Here is a 14,847-nt window from a genome sequence, read left to right as displayed (position 1 = left end):
ATTAGAGAAAAGAAATTTTTTAACAATTTTTCCATATATATACTCAGGAAAAATGTCGATTTTTGGCCGTTTTCAGGATTTTTGCTGCAGTTTCAATCTGAAAGTAGATACGTTGATAGAAACATCACCGTTTGTGTAAAATTTTGTTCTGAATACGATGAAGATCTTGAAAATTTGATATTTTCAGTGGCTTTAGAGTTATAGTGAAATTTGTCTTTTTCAAGAAAAATAATATGCCATGAAAATTATACGATATCTCAAAAACAAAAAATCTGAGGTCAGAATAGATGATTTCAAAGCTTTTTCCAAGGCCAAATACATACTTTGTGATGGTTTCAGCCCTGTTCCAAGTAGAAATGTTTTTAGCTCATTTGTTCTGGCCAAATGCAATGAAATCTGTACTATTCTCGCTCTAACTTCCATTGAAGTCATCTTACAGCAACAAGGAAGTAATTATCAATGTAAAACTTTCTACTAAATAAGATGATATACACAATTTTTTAAGTAGTTTTATTATTTCGAAAACTATGGCAATTTTCTAAGAAATATAATACTTTTAATAAAACAAACTATATAATTTTAGCACAACTGCTTTTATATCAATAAAAAAATTGTTTTATATTAAAATTTTATAACATAAACTAGTGTATTTCATTTTTCTAAATGTATCTAATAAAAATATAAATCATTTGAATGGTAGTCGTAGAAAGTATCGGTTTTTATTTTCAAAACATATAAAAATATCGATATGTTTTGGAAACGATACTAGCTTTAAAATTAAGTACCAACTAAGTATTTAATTTCCCGCTATGGTTAAATGATGAATCGGTAATTTTTTTATTCTCTGGTATATACGATATATATCTAAATTATTCAAAATATCAATATATCGATATTTTTTCCCTACCATGGAGATGTGTCCATTTTAAACTTGTTTATTTATTTGTGTGTCACGGACTTGGGATATCAGTGTTAAGGTTAAAACGCCAGGTGTACACTGCATGTTAAAACTCCTCAAGATTTAGGTCAAAATGCGAAATTAAATTGTTCGAAAATAGAACACCGTTCTTCTTCAATTATTACTTTCAAACGCTACATATTCTTAAACTGTTTTATTTTTTAACAGAGATAGGCTGGTATAAATAAAGGTTTAAGCCTGAAAAAGTTATAATAAAACAGCACCATGTCTGGTGAGTACGCTGATTTGAATTATTTGAATTCTGAATGGTACACTGGCGTTTGTTTATCAGAAATGCTTTGTGAAATAAGAAAGAAGAGTTGTCAACAAATGATCATTCTTCATCATGACAAGGCAAGCTCTCACACATGACAAAACTGTCACTGTATGTATATTGTCTTGAAAAAAAAATCATTGAAATCACTTTAATTATAATTCTAAAACTATTGAAAATGTTTAATTATCAAGGCCACTATTGCATTCAGAACAAAATTTTACACAAGCAGTGATGTTTTTATCATTGTATCTTCCTTGAAATTAAAACTATAGCAAAAACTCTCAAAATGTCCAAAAAATAAATATTTTCCTGATTAGATATATGGAAAAAACCGCTAAAATATTTAGAAAAAAGTTATAATAAAAGGGCACCAAGTCTGGTCAGTACGCTGATTCGAATTATTTGAATTCTAAATGGTACACTAACGTAGAAATGCTTCGTGAGATATGAAAACAGAATTGACAACGAAGGATCACTCTTCACATAGTCACGAATTAGCACCAAATTACTTTTTGTACTTCCGCATATTAAGAACTAGCGACCCGCCCCGGCTTCGCATGGGCGCAATGCTGATACTAAATTAAATACACTACAGAAAAAATATGAACGTTGTATATAAAAACATAGGGGCCCGCTCCGACTTTGCACGGGCATAAAATATATATGCCTATGTCACTCAATGAAAACATGATTAAAATCGATCCAGTATTTTTGGTTCATTCATTACTGCCCTTGGCCTGCACGCATTAAATTTGGAGTAAAACAATTCCTCTTCCCCTATACTTACTATGAAGATTTCCTGCTATCTTTGGAATATCTAAATTCATACAATTTTTATTACATTACACATTTTTAAACGCAAATTTTAAATTTGTAATATCTCCGAAAATATTTGTTTAATTTACATGCTGTAAGGAACCATATTGATCTATATTAATTGCACACTGTATTTAAGGTACTTAATTCGATAAGGATTAATGCCGTTTTGCTTAAAATAGCTTCGTAAATAAGCCATTTTCTCACGTAAAAAGTAAACAATAAAAATGGTTAATGTGGGTTATCCCTAAAAGATAAACATATACCATCGCGGACTTTTTTGTAGACCTTTTTTTATGGTGTACAATACTGTAGTACATTAATTTGATCTAACTCGTAGGGTTAGGCAGCGTTTTTGCTAATTGCTAAATAAGCCTAAAAAAATAGGTTAATTTACGACATCACGTTAGAAACCTCTAAAATTAGCAATCTTGCCTTAGTATATTATGCATGTATTATACATATAAACCTCCCTCTTGAATCACTCTATCTATTGAAAAAAACCGCATCAAAATCCGTTGCGTAGTTTTAAAGATTTAAGCGCACATAGGGATATAGGGACAGAAAAGGCGACTTTGTTTTATACTATGTAGTGATAAATTGCATTATTGAAGAACAATAAATAAAACGAAAAAAAATAGCAACCCTCGTATACATTTTGCTGATAACAATAAAAAAAATCAATTTACAATTAAAAAAACAACCTCATTATTGTGTTGTTGTTACTAAAAAAATGTTACGTAAGACTGTTTTGAACCTGACGAGTAAAACTTATTAACATTTCCTCGTACAAGAGTTATTCGCCTCACAATCACTATAAAGGAAGACATTATTCTTCCTCAGCTTTCTATGAGGACGGCTAAGAGTGCCTACTTAAAGATTATACAATGGTATAAAGTAATATATATTCTTCCTGTTGAATTGAATAAAAATATCTCATAAACAGGCAGTGGTAGAAAAAAATTAACGCCTGTTTTGTGTTTCGCAAATAGCATACCGATCAGTCCAAGACGTCTTGTCGAATTTGATCGCCACAATTATGTAATGTTCTTACTTTATAACATGTTTAATTAATGTATCAATGTATGACGCATCGGTGTTATTGTTTATAATTGAAACTGTTCGGTATAGGTGTATATGTTCGATTCAGATCTCCTTTGAAGTTTGAGTCGGTTTATTTTGATGCAAAACAGTATAAGTTTAAATAGAAAAAACCTCTAATTAGGAAAGACGATTTAAGAAAATACACAGACCGATACCCAAACGTAAATATTCTTCTAACTACGGCTTGCAGTTTTCAAGCTTATCATTCACACCAAATATATCATAACACGGATTGTTTAAACAAATGTTACTTCCACACCCACTAATACTTTTTTGTTCGCAGAAAATCCAATTACTAACGTAACCGTTTGCGAAGTAAAAGCAGACAAAGATCTGATGGAACTAAATCTGGCGAATCATTATTGCAATAATTCATAGATCATTTTTACATTACAAGTAGCCGTCGATGAGATCTATAAATGGATTAGAGAGTGGAAAATGCAAAATGACAAAAACCTAATTATATCACTAAATTGGAAACATCATGTTAAACAAGAAGCAGAGCAAATTAGGCTCAAGGTCAATCAACTGTACTGATTAGTCGAAAGATACTCTCAACTTGTCCTAAAATCAAAGAGATCAGTCGATCATAAAGCCATTTTGAACCTATGGGGTGCAAATATGGGGTTACATTAAAACATCAAACCAACTAATAATCCAACGCACCCAAAGCAAAGTTCTACGATTAATTACCAATGATTATTGCTACGTAACCAACAGAGAGCTGCACGATGACCTGGAAGCAACGCAGCTAGACGTAGGAAATCAGAACTTTGAAGCGAACCAAACCACACGAATTTGTGTGTGTATTAACTTGCTTGCCTGGCTTGTGTATCAATGCAAGTACAACAGAACAGTAGTAATAAATTAATTTGTAAATTAAGGTTGCACTAAGCATATCAAATGTAAGATATAATTAATTAAAAAAAATACATCCAGCTAGCCTAAAAAGATACAATAATAACCAACCAAGTCCATTTTTTCATTAATTTAAAGGTAATCAGTGAAAAAAATCCCTATTTCATCACAAAAAAAACTGATGCTAATACCTATCTATCCGATATTTGTACTCAGTGTGAACTCTTAGTTTCCATAGCAATCAATCCAGGCATAAAATAATTTTAGTCAGAATATTGCTCACACAGCCCAATAACATGGCTTTCACTACAAATAAATCTATCTCTAATTAGCATGAGACATCATACTATTATTTTCTCTAAAAAAATGAGTTAAAAAAAACAATTCAATTATCTAATTCGATTATATCGATTATTTCAACATGTCGATATTGTCCAACTCTAGTCTTAACCATTAGATATATTATAAAAATATTTAGCTTTGCACACGATAAATTAAAAATAAAAATTCTTCGATACATAATGTTTTGGGACTTTTTTTACATGCTTGTTATAGTTGACGTTTATGAACTATTTTAGTAAATTAGGAAAATCTATTTTCTGAAAAAAGCCCCACCAGTTTTTCTGCACCGTAATTTTCTGTTTTTAAAAGTTTCGAGAGTAAAAAATATTTTTAAATCACCACTACCGAGGAAAAACAGCAACATTCGTGACAAATGCATTTTCACTCTAAATTTATTTACAATAATTATCATTTACCGAATTTAGCTAACTCCAATATCGTTCAGATCTTGGTATAAATTAATTATCTTAGGCCATAGTCTTTTTTTATTTGTTAGGTTGAATTAGAGAAACAATTATTGTCTGTTTAGTCTATATAGTCAGTAAAAATTATCTGAGAGATATTTTTCAACGCTGACGCACAATATTTTTTATCGAGATCTCTATTATTGTTTATTATTTTGTCTGATCAATAAATAACTTCTAACTATTAGCTTTGATGTCAGATTATTTTGATGTAAAACAGAATAAGTTTAAATGAGATACAGGGAAATCTTTCTTATAAACATTTAAAAAAACAACTTTGCTCTTAGAAAATATACATTCTTTAATTTACCGTATTAGATAAATATAATTACAAGTTTTTTTTTTCATTAGGTGTAGCTAATATCAATAATACAAATTTCCGTTATATATTTGTGACGTGCAATATTATTCTCTGGCATTTATTCGAACTGTGATCCATACAAAATGCCCCAGACATCATTTCCCAATATTTTAAAAACCGGAGACTGCAATATAAGAAGATAAATTAGTTTATGTTATTATAGAAACTGTTAATAGAAATATAAACATGTTTAAAATAGATTTGGAGGTTTTTAACTTGTAATATGCGGTCTATTTTTGTTTAATTGTAGACCTATTATTCACGAAATCATTTTGAAAACTTCCTTTATAATTAACAAACCGTTTCAAAAACAAAGCAGATCGTTAAAATGGTTATTCCAGATGCTCAGATAAAATAACTTGATCATTTCGAAGATTGATCAGTTAAAGCATTCTATGAACTACGACTACTAAACGGTTTCCTCTATATTTCCTGTTTATAAGCATCTAGTTCGAGGTATTTTAAAAATAAAAATCCATAGACGTCATAAAACCTTATAAAGAGAGCGCTGCACTGCACTGTACCAGCAACTAAAAATTCGATTTGAATTTGCGTTCTACTCAACTGAAAACTGTTTTATACTCGAACGGAAGTATAAAAATAATTTTTCAATCAATCGTAAATTTAGAATCGATATGTAAACGGGTAACGCGAAAAGTTATATTAATTATTTTTCCTTCTAAATTAGATCGGGAATTATTTCATAAACATCTCATTTTTTTAGTGATTCGTAAAAAGAAATATTTTATTTACATGCCTTTTATATTGTAATGCCTAGACCGGTTCTCAGTCCCTTTTTATTTCAGAAAGGAAGTAGATAATATACACAAATCTCCGGGGTTGTTCCGCCCCTGTATTTCCTAGAGGTACGGACGGAACAGTAATCATTAAAACTACCTCTTGGCGATGACACCATAGCGACCCTGATGACGATCGTAGGTTGAAAGTTCTTCTGTCGTTTCCGGCTATGTTAGTCTATTTCTGGCCATCGATGTTAATTTAGTACAGAGACTGTTTTTTTTTTCACTTTTCAATTTCAAGTGACGATTGCAAAGTCGGAAGTGAACTTGAAAAAAATGTATCAACCTTCATTTCAAAAAAATACATATGTACGTTAATGTACACACATTATTTGCATATTTGCATAACACAATAATAAATTGACTTAAAAAGTCATTATAAAAAATTCTAACCCACATAAAAAATTACTATATTTAACTAGTTAAACACCTACAATACATTAACAATAAAAAAATAACTGACACAACAACAATCTCTGAAAATATAGTGTTGTCTAATACATAATATAGTCAACGTAACATACAACTCAATCACCGAACACGTTTAAATGTACCCAGTATATAGGCCTTGTAATATACGCGAGACTGTAAACGAAGTCATCTACATCAGGCGTAATCTATTCCCTCCTCTATTTGAATAACCGTTATAATTCTGGAGATCTGATAAACAGTACTTTAACTAAGAGGAAAATAAAATAAAATTTATTATCTATAACACTTTATTACTAGATATGCCGTGTATAACTGATATAATAAAATCGAATCAATAAATAAAAAAGGAACAGGATATTTATTTGAATAATTTAATAGGATTAAACTACTAAAAACTACGGACCGTTTTGATATTATACAAATAATAGTTGAGAAAAATAATAATATTAAATTAAATATATATTAATACGATATAGTTTAACTATGTATACATATCAACTAATATAATTTATGTATTCTTAATAACTTAAAATCGAACAAAATATTGAGATTAATTACTTAATAATTAGCATATATAATGCTGATTCAACATGCATAAAAATAACTTAACAATAAATATATTGTTATGTGTCAAGACAATAACATTCATTTTTTGTTACTATTTTTGTTGTCCAACAACTGGAAATGATACATAAGTCATTACAAATATAATAATCGTCTAATATATACTATTCAGGCTTTATATTGGATAATCCTTATTAAACATAACACTTAAATAATAAACAGCCAAACAATATTCACAGACAAAAAGGCAAGAAGAAATTAAATATGCGTTTTTATGGTTTTATATCAATAATGACCCGAAATTCCACATTGATAAGTTTATTTATATAATTGTTTTTTTTTTTCATCATTGCCTTATAGATCAAAAGCGTTTTATATATTACTTTCTACCGTACCAAGGCTTTATTGGACTTATTAAGGTCATTTTAATGACCTGTCTCCACATTTCGTATAGAAAAACACTTGCTAAAATAATAAGGAATGATCTATATATAAATTTTGTTATGAATATGTGATAAGGTAAATTTATGTAGTAATGTAACTATTGACGGGGCCTTGCTGGTAATGGTGGTGGTGGAGCAGATCTGGCTGGTACTGGAGGTGGCCGCGATGGAGCTGGAGGTAATATAGGCTCTGGACGAGGCGGTGGTGGAGGTGGACCTAAACGTAACAAAACAGAAACATCGTGGTATCACAAATCCTATTTAGATCGTCGTTATCATTAATCCAGAGCCCGAGTTCGAGAAAAGTCAATATCCCAAACAAAACACTGCTATTGATGCCGCAATATTTATTATGGACTGATGAAAATAGAAAAACGATATCTCCTTAATGAACACCGGCTAGAATCACGTTTTCTTCTAAAGTAGCTTCCAAAGTAGGGGTTCGACCATCGAGAATTATTTTAAAAATTATCGATATATCGGAGAAAAAATGTAGTATATATTGATATTTTAAACATTTACAATTAACTACCAAAATACACTAAACCTCTAAAATTAAGCACCATTTTAAAAGGTTTATTAATAATAATTTATGTAATAATGTTTAAGGAATATATTTAATTGTTTTTTAACAAATATCGAAAAATGTCGATATAACGGTCAAAAAAATATCATCCCTATTTAAAAGTGAAGAGCCAAAATGCACAAAAATCACTAAAACACACCTTCAGCTGATAGAATGCGAAAAAATATCTACACAATGCAATTCCATTTCTTGACGTCACTCACCTTGAGGCTCTGGTATTGAAATATTAAGATCGTCGTTAATTTCTTCATAAATACCACCGTCCTGGTCTTGAGATGGCATTGATGGAAGTTCCGGTGGAGGCATACTAGGTGGTGCGGATGAGGAAGAGATTTGGGGAATTGGAGGAACAGGCGCTGGTGTCGCCGGCTTCATGGGCATTACGCTTATTACACCCGCTCTGGCCACGGGTTTTTTAATAGTCGAAGGAGCTGGAGCGGGTTTAATTGACGGTGGAGGGGGCCTAGATGGTGGAGATGGTCTTGGAGGTACAGATTTAGAAACTTCTGGTATACCTAAGCCTATAATCATGATTTAACTATCAAAATATCGGTTATAATTTTATATAAACTTACAGTTGTAATCTGACTGACTTGGTAAGGAATACAAAGGGATAGTGTTACTTGAGCACAGACCAATTTCTTGTTTAGCTTGTTCTACCCAATCCGGAGTCTTTAATGACAACGTAAGATTATAATCTTGGATCTAAAAGTGTTAAATCAAAATATATGCATGGCGGTTATATGAACAAATTTAATGTACCATAATAGATCCGTTAGTTTTCTTCATGGCTTCCAAAACAGACTGACCATCTCTGAAAGTAATCCACATAGTATCAGCTACAAATCGCACTAATATCGTTTCACCAAACTGTGAAAACTCCCCTAACAGAATCATAACCATATTATCATCGAACACCGTACCGTCTTCATTTTCCTTTCCGTCTGTATGGGAGATTTTATTATATTAAGAGATATGAAGTTATATTAAGGTCCTACCTTCACAGTGTACTATGATAGTGGCGTCTGGCGGTCCCAAATCTTTAATAACCTCGTAAAACACTAATTGTCGTTTCTCGGAATTTAACGTGCGACATTCAATATCAACTATAGAAATGACAGGCCTGTGATCACTTTGCTTCAGTTCGGCTCGTCCATAATGAACTAAACGACCTGGAGACCAGTTATCAGCGACACCATTCATTTCAGGAGAGTGTTTCCTTCTTTTCCATAACACACGATCGGTCCAAGCAGGAGCCCGACATTTTTCACTAGTATCATAATCATCGCTAAATAAATCATATTTGTAAGTGGGCGGGAATGTTATTTCACCCTCGATAAAGTTTTTAAAAACATTTCCTTCCTCTTGTTGTTTCTATAATAAAATTAACATGAACCTATGTCGCTAAAATCGCGGTGACTTTACCTTTAACTGGTCGTTTACTAAAACCGCGGGGAAATTCTCTTGTCTCACACATTCTTTGATTTCCTCTTTGTCCATATCTACCCTGTAATTAAAATCACCACACCAAAAGAGGTATTCGTGTGAGTTTAAAGACCGACTCATAGGGAATGTTATTTTCCTTGTTATCTCGTTATAATCGGCATTTCTTTCATTCACTTGAGATTGTCCTGCTGCAAAATGTGCGCAAACGAAACAAATAGACGTCGCGTGAAATACCAAACGTATAGCTGCAGCGCCCTTATTGCCTAAAAGTTGTTTATCAATATTCACGTCTAAAAAGTACTCGTATTCTTTTAACCTGTGTGTCCACCTAAACCAGTTTTAACACAGTCCACTGCAACATCTTTTATATAAGGAACATGTTCTGGTCTAACAAAAACATAAATACAGACACCAACTAACTGCTGGTAAGTTACCAAAGCATAAGGACAATCTCTCGATAAAACTTTCTGTAACTCTATCGCCCAAGCCTTAGCATTCTCTGAACTAGAATTCATTATATTAGCTGCGTTAAGATCGACTATTTCCTCGAAACCTATTGCGTAAATATCAACTGGAGTCATTCTGTTTATATCCGAATGACTCGTATCAACGAGACTTTCGTTATTTTTATGGTTGTCTAGTAACCAGTCGGATAATTTGATGTCTTTAAACACTAAACTTCTAAAGTGTTTGCCTCCATTAACATTGTAGGTTCCTACCGCAACTCTAACTTGTAAAGCATCCGTATATTCTGTATATCGTTTACACATTTCTCTTAAAACATGAGGAGGAGCTAAAACCATTATTAACACTTAATTTAATTGATAAAAAAATTAATTAAATAATAAAGGCATAAAATATTTCTAATTTTAGCCTTGCAAGAGAATAATAGCTGCGGTTATTGGATATTGGGAAAACAATCAACTATATTTATTTTGATACTATAATAAATTTTACCATGTAAAGTATTATAGGGCAATAAATTCCTTGCTCTATCTGCAAGCTCTGTTGATAATGTCGATCCTAATAATAAAATATCAATAGCTTCCTGTTTAGAGTTATCCAAAAGATTATTTTGTATAGTTCTTGCTGCTGATCTTGCACCATCCATAATCTTTTAAAAACAACATTATAATTACTTGAACAATATTTTGTTCTTTGTTGAATTCCTACCTTAGATCCACCTTGAATGGCCCCGGTACCAGCATAAATTTTACTAATTTCATTACCATTATTTATCCACATTTGTTTAAAAACTTCTTCAAACCTGGAAATGGTATTTTTCTTGTCCATTAACTGCATAGCCTGCAGTTGTTTTGCTAAAATCTAGTAGGATATGTAAGAACATCTATTAAAAAAAACTGAAATTGTCTCACTTCTAAGCCAAAGAAAGTTTGAACACAATTAGTTCTATCCAAACAATCTAAACAATTGGTACGGATAGTGCCAGTTTGTAAATTATAAATACTATTACCATCTGCATGATAATAACTAAATTCTTGCAATTGTTGATCAACTTTATTTTTTAATTTTTGCAAGTTAGCTTGGTTACCACCCCTGATCTCTTGGTGATAATCAAATACTATATGAGGGATATCAGTATGATTCGATTCTTTATGATGTCTCTAAAATATTGTGTATATCATTTAAAATTACACAAAAATCATATTTGCAATTGTACTTGAAATTCCTGACTTAAAGTTGCTTCTCCCTCTTTGCTGCCAATTAGACTAGTACCTAATAAATTAACAATAATTTGTTTACCATATCTTTCTTTTATCATTGACATGTGCCTATCAAAAGCAGCTTTAGATGCCTCATATCCCCTGGATATACGTACTTTATGTGAACCGACCTATCAAAAACAGATCATTTAAATTGTTGATTATCTTTTAATATATTAATGAACAAACCTGAACACCAGGTTGTTCCCAAAAAAGTGGTACAGATCCTCTAGTTTGAACATATGATGAAGCTTCATTATCTAAATAAATTACTTGTTCAGTTTCTACAAAATTTGCCACATGACCTTCATCATTGGTTCCCCTTACATTAAATCTACATTATAAAATTAAATATAAACCATGTCTCATCTCGCATATAATATAACTACCTTGTCCCTGCTCTTTCACAACTAAGTCTTGATATAACTGAAGCTAATGCTTTTTTAGATCCAACATATACAGTACGTATTTCAACAGAACCACACATTGCTCTCAGTAACCAGCTACTACAATCTACTCCAAATCTCACTAAATGAACGTGTAACATACGGTTCCTAAAAAAAGTACATTATTTCTATCACAGCTTTATTATTTCCAAAGGAATACCAAAAAAATCTGTGATCTGTTGTTGTTGTTTTTATTCTCCTTTGAGCGCATAATGTTAAATCTAAAGGAATGCCCCCAGGGGGTCCTGAATACCAAGAGAAATAAAATGTGCCTGAATTTAATAACTTTCTTACCTAAAATTATATGTATTAATTATAGGAACTATTTAGTTAAATTAATTCAAAATATACTTCAGATATTTTATCTTCATTTTGTGGATGATGAAGAGGAACAAACTGTGTTTGGGTTATTCGAAAGATTTCTGTATCTCCTATTTTTCCTATAGAAAAACAACCTGTCACCATGACAAGATACAGAAGGGTTGATTCTCCAGAATACAACTGAAGAACACCCAAACACCCATAGGCGTCTAAGATCTTTGCGTACTGCTTTTTCACTGCATCAGTTTCTTGTGCAGCTAAAAAAACATAGTTTCCTAAGCTGTCTTATTTAATGAAAGGTTATTGAAACAGCTGTTAAGTAGGGTTATAAATATATAAACTTGTTTAACTAGTACTTACAAAGCACTGCCACTGCTTGAGATTCAAATAATAAGGTATTTTCTTTAGATTTATGCTCCAACAACACACTATGGGGACTAGGTGGTAAAGATTTTTCAAAAACACGAAAAGCTTTGTGCATAGCCATGATTAGCGATTTATTATAGTTTTACCTCTAACATAAATTGCCTTATTAGGCCTGTTAGAGTTATTAAACACTTAACTTTTCATTTTTTATTTACCATTTCGAGCCGAAACATCCCCGTATCGAAAAAATCGATTTTGACATGACCGGGAATTCGACAGAAGTACATAGTTCATTCAACACATCGTCGTGCTGCTATTTGGCGTTTTATTAGTTGCCTACAGCTTGATATTATTTTCTTGTTAAATGATAATTTTTTATTAAGTAATTTTTAAAAAATAATATAAAATTTAATGAGGTGAATCTTATGAGGCATTATAGACCTCAAAAGTGGTATACAATAAAAGCAGTTTGAAAATATAATTACAATAAACATTTAAATAATAGAATCGCTATTTTAAAATAAACCTTTATGATGATAACACGTAATGGATTTTTTTGATTGTTGAAATTACTGTTTAACTTATCAATTATATTACTATAATATGCAATATTTTCTTAATTTTTTCGAGCCTGAATTATGTTTTATGATCTACTTATGTGTGATCTATTTTTACCTAATTGCTTCGAATACATAGATGCTAGATAGTGACCGTGCAAATAAATAAAAAAAACATTGTGAATGTTTAATATAGGTCAGGCGACACTTATAATGGAAGACTATACATAACTGTAACATCAATTTCTAGGTAATTAACACCTTATGTGTGATATAGTCGGGAAACGTCATTTTTAACTTATCTATATCACATCAGTATTCTTCGGAAGCTGCTAGCTTAGGGAGTTCAAAACTCCCCTTATCATCTGGCAATGGGCGCGTTTAAGATTGTTTATTTCTTGGTTATAATTTGTTTCTTTATCAGTGATGAGACATGCAACAGTATACCACACAACTCTTCAGTTATTTCAAAATACGCAAGAGTTTCGCAGTGGGGAGGTACTGATTCGAATCCGGGCGTTGAAGAAGGTCGTTCCAGTAACAATCAAGGGTAAGAATAGTGCTTTTTACTGGTAAAATATACGCGTGTTTATTTTTTTTAAATTTTCTACAGCGCCAGTATACAAACTATTACCGTATCAACGAAAAAGAAAAATCCTTCAGTAGTGTATCATTATCCGGTTTATCAGAAAGCCCAGTCTAAGGTGGATAAGAAGACAGAACACGTGCCTGGGATAGGAGAAGTTATTGTTCAGCAAGCCCAAGATCGATTTGAAGCTAGACCCTTGTTCGCTTACAGAAATAAAGTGGCTGCAACTTACGGGCCCCCGTCTGATTCCAAAGCACCGGCCAACCCACCCGCTCCTGCAGCACCTGCACCTGCACCACCACCGGTAGCTGCACCAACTCCACCACAACCACCACCACCACCAGCTCAATTACCTCAAAATCCACCGATAGCACCTCCCATCTCTCGTCCCGCTTCAAATATATACGATTCTCCGTTCACCTCATATAATCCACCCGATTTCAAACCAGATGATTCACAAGGCTATCAATATCCTCCGTTTTCCGATTCACCAGGTGATGATCCAGGTGTATTATCTCCGCCCCCTGCGCAGATGGAAAGTAGTTCATCATCACCGGAAAAACCACAAGGATCTGAAGATAGTTACGCTTCATTAGGCCCTCCATTAGCATCCTACAGTGATCATGATCACGATCATGATCACGAGCCTCATGATTACGATCACGATTATCATAATCATGTCCAGGCCGAAGATCCCATGATGATGTACAAAAATAATAACGGACCTCCTGATTACCCTCCTAAAAGTGTGGACGATATTTATTATCCGCCTGATTTTCCGAAAGATCAAATCGGTCATGATATGAAGGCTGAAAGTGATCATGATGCCGCACCTGCTTTTATGCCAGATCATGATAAAGATCATGATCATCATCACGAAGCTGATGATATGGATCTTTCACCACCGCCAGCTCATCAATATGCGCATTCCTTCCCTGATTATTTATATGATCACCATCATTACGATCATCACGTCTACGAGGAAATCCCTCATACAACAATGCCCCCAGCTAAAGAGGATAAACGTGTTAGCAGTACCCATTACAGTTATTATTATTTAGGAAGAAAACTTTGGTATATACCTTTATACTTTAGCGTGTATTTTATTATTTATGTTACTGTACTTATTGTTAAATCGATAGCCAGGCATAAGGTTAATATTAAGTATAAATGGTATGAGCACGATATCAGTGCTAAACAGGCGAGAAGCCTGGACCTCGGCAGCGTCAGGGAAGAAGAAATCTCGCGTGTCTATCAAAATGTATCAACTGCGATAAATAACTCAACAGTTAAATATGAAAATTTTACTATAATGTAGAAATATAGAAATAAAATTTAATTCAATATAAAATCTATGTTGTTTTATTATTCATTAATGAAATAAGTAAATAAA

The 14,847-nt window shown here is 32.3% G+C and overlaps 3 protein-coding genes and 1 long non-coding RNA gene across 5 annotated transcripts in view; 2 read left to right on the top strand and 2 right to left on the bottom strand.

Moving 5' to 3' along the window:
* LOC143197460 (uncharacterized) overlaps nt 1–14,847 on the top strand; it is a 342,542-nt gene that overhangs the window by 305,548 nt on the left and 22,147 nt on the right. The gene's annotated exons all lie outside the window — the stretch shown is intronic.
* LOC143197692 (uncharacterized) lies at nt 5,096–6,364 on the bottom strand. Its single transcript, XR_013006059.1, has 2 exons — nt 5,938–6,364; nt 5,096–5,304 (listed from the first exon to the last, which is right to left on the bottom strand). It is a non-coding gene; the product is annotated as an uncharacterized LOC143197692 (long non-coding RNA).
* Synj (Synaptojanin) lies at nt 6,682–12,598 on the bottom strand. Of its 2 annotated transcripts, none has more exons than XM_076405966.1 (16): nt 12,303–12,598; nt 11,973–12,199; nt 11,782–11,915; nt 11,565–11,729; nt 11,365–11,509; nt 11,133–11,306; nt 10,828–11,076; nt 10,625–10,777; nt 10,409–10,565; nt 9,768–10,244; nt 9,431–9,714; nt 9,004–9,379; nt 8,768–8,949; nt 8,581–8,710; nt 8,209–8,526; nt 6,682–7,636 (listed from the first exon to the last, which is right to left on the bottom strand). In XM_076405966.1, the coding sequence occupies exons 1-16, from the start codon at nt 12,427–12,429 to the stop codon at nt 7,518–7,520; spliced, it is 3,417 nt and encodes a 1,138-aa protein (XP_076262081.1). In that variant the 5' UTR covers nt 12,430–12,598; the 3' UTR covers nt 6,682–7,517. The 2 variants fall into 2 exon arrangements, with proteins under 2 accessions (XP_076262081.1, XP_076262082.1); XM_076405967.1 differs by having other exon boundaries at nt 8,209–8,520.
* Nucleotides 13,164–14,805, top strand: LOC143197781 (uncharacterized). The gene is made up of 2 exons (XM_076406535.1): nt 13,164–13,415; nt 13,479–14,805. Exons 1-2 carry the CDS (start codon nt 13,237–13,239, stop codon nt 14,770–14,772), a joined length of 1,473 nt encoding a protein of 490 aa, XP_076262650.1. The 5' UTR covers nt 13,164–13,236; the 3' UTR covers nt 14,773–14,805.

Source organism: Rhynchophorus ferrugineus, unplaced genomic scaffold (assembly GCF_030347505.1).
Source record: "Rhynchophorus ferrugineus isolate W39M unplaced genomic scaffold, kcgeb_rfMv2 rfM5, whole genome shotgun sequence".
NCBI classification, from domain to species: Eukaryota; Metazoa; Arthropoda; class Insecta; order Coleoptera; family Curculionidae; genus Rhynchophorus; species Rhynchophorus ferrugineus.
Note: the sequence above shows the minus strand (reverse complement) of the source record. Positions and strands in the feature narration are given on the sequence as shown.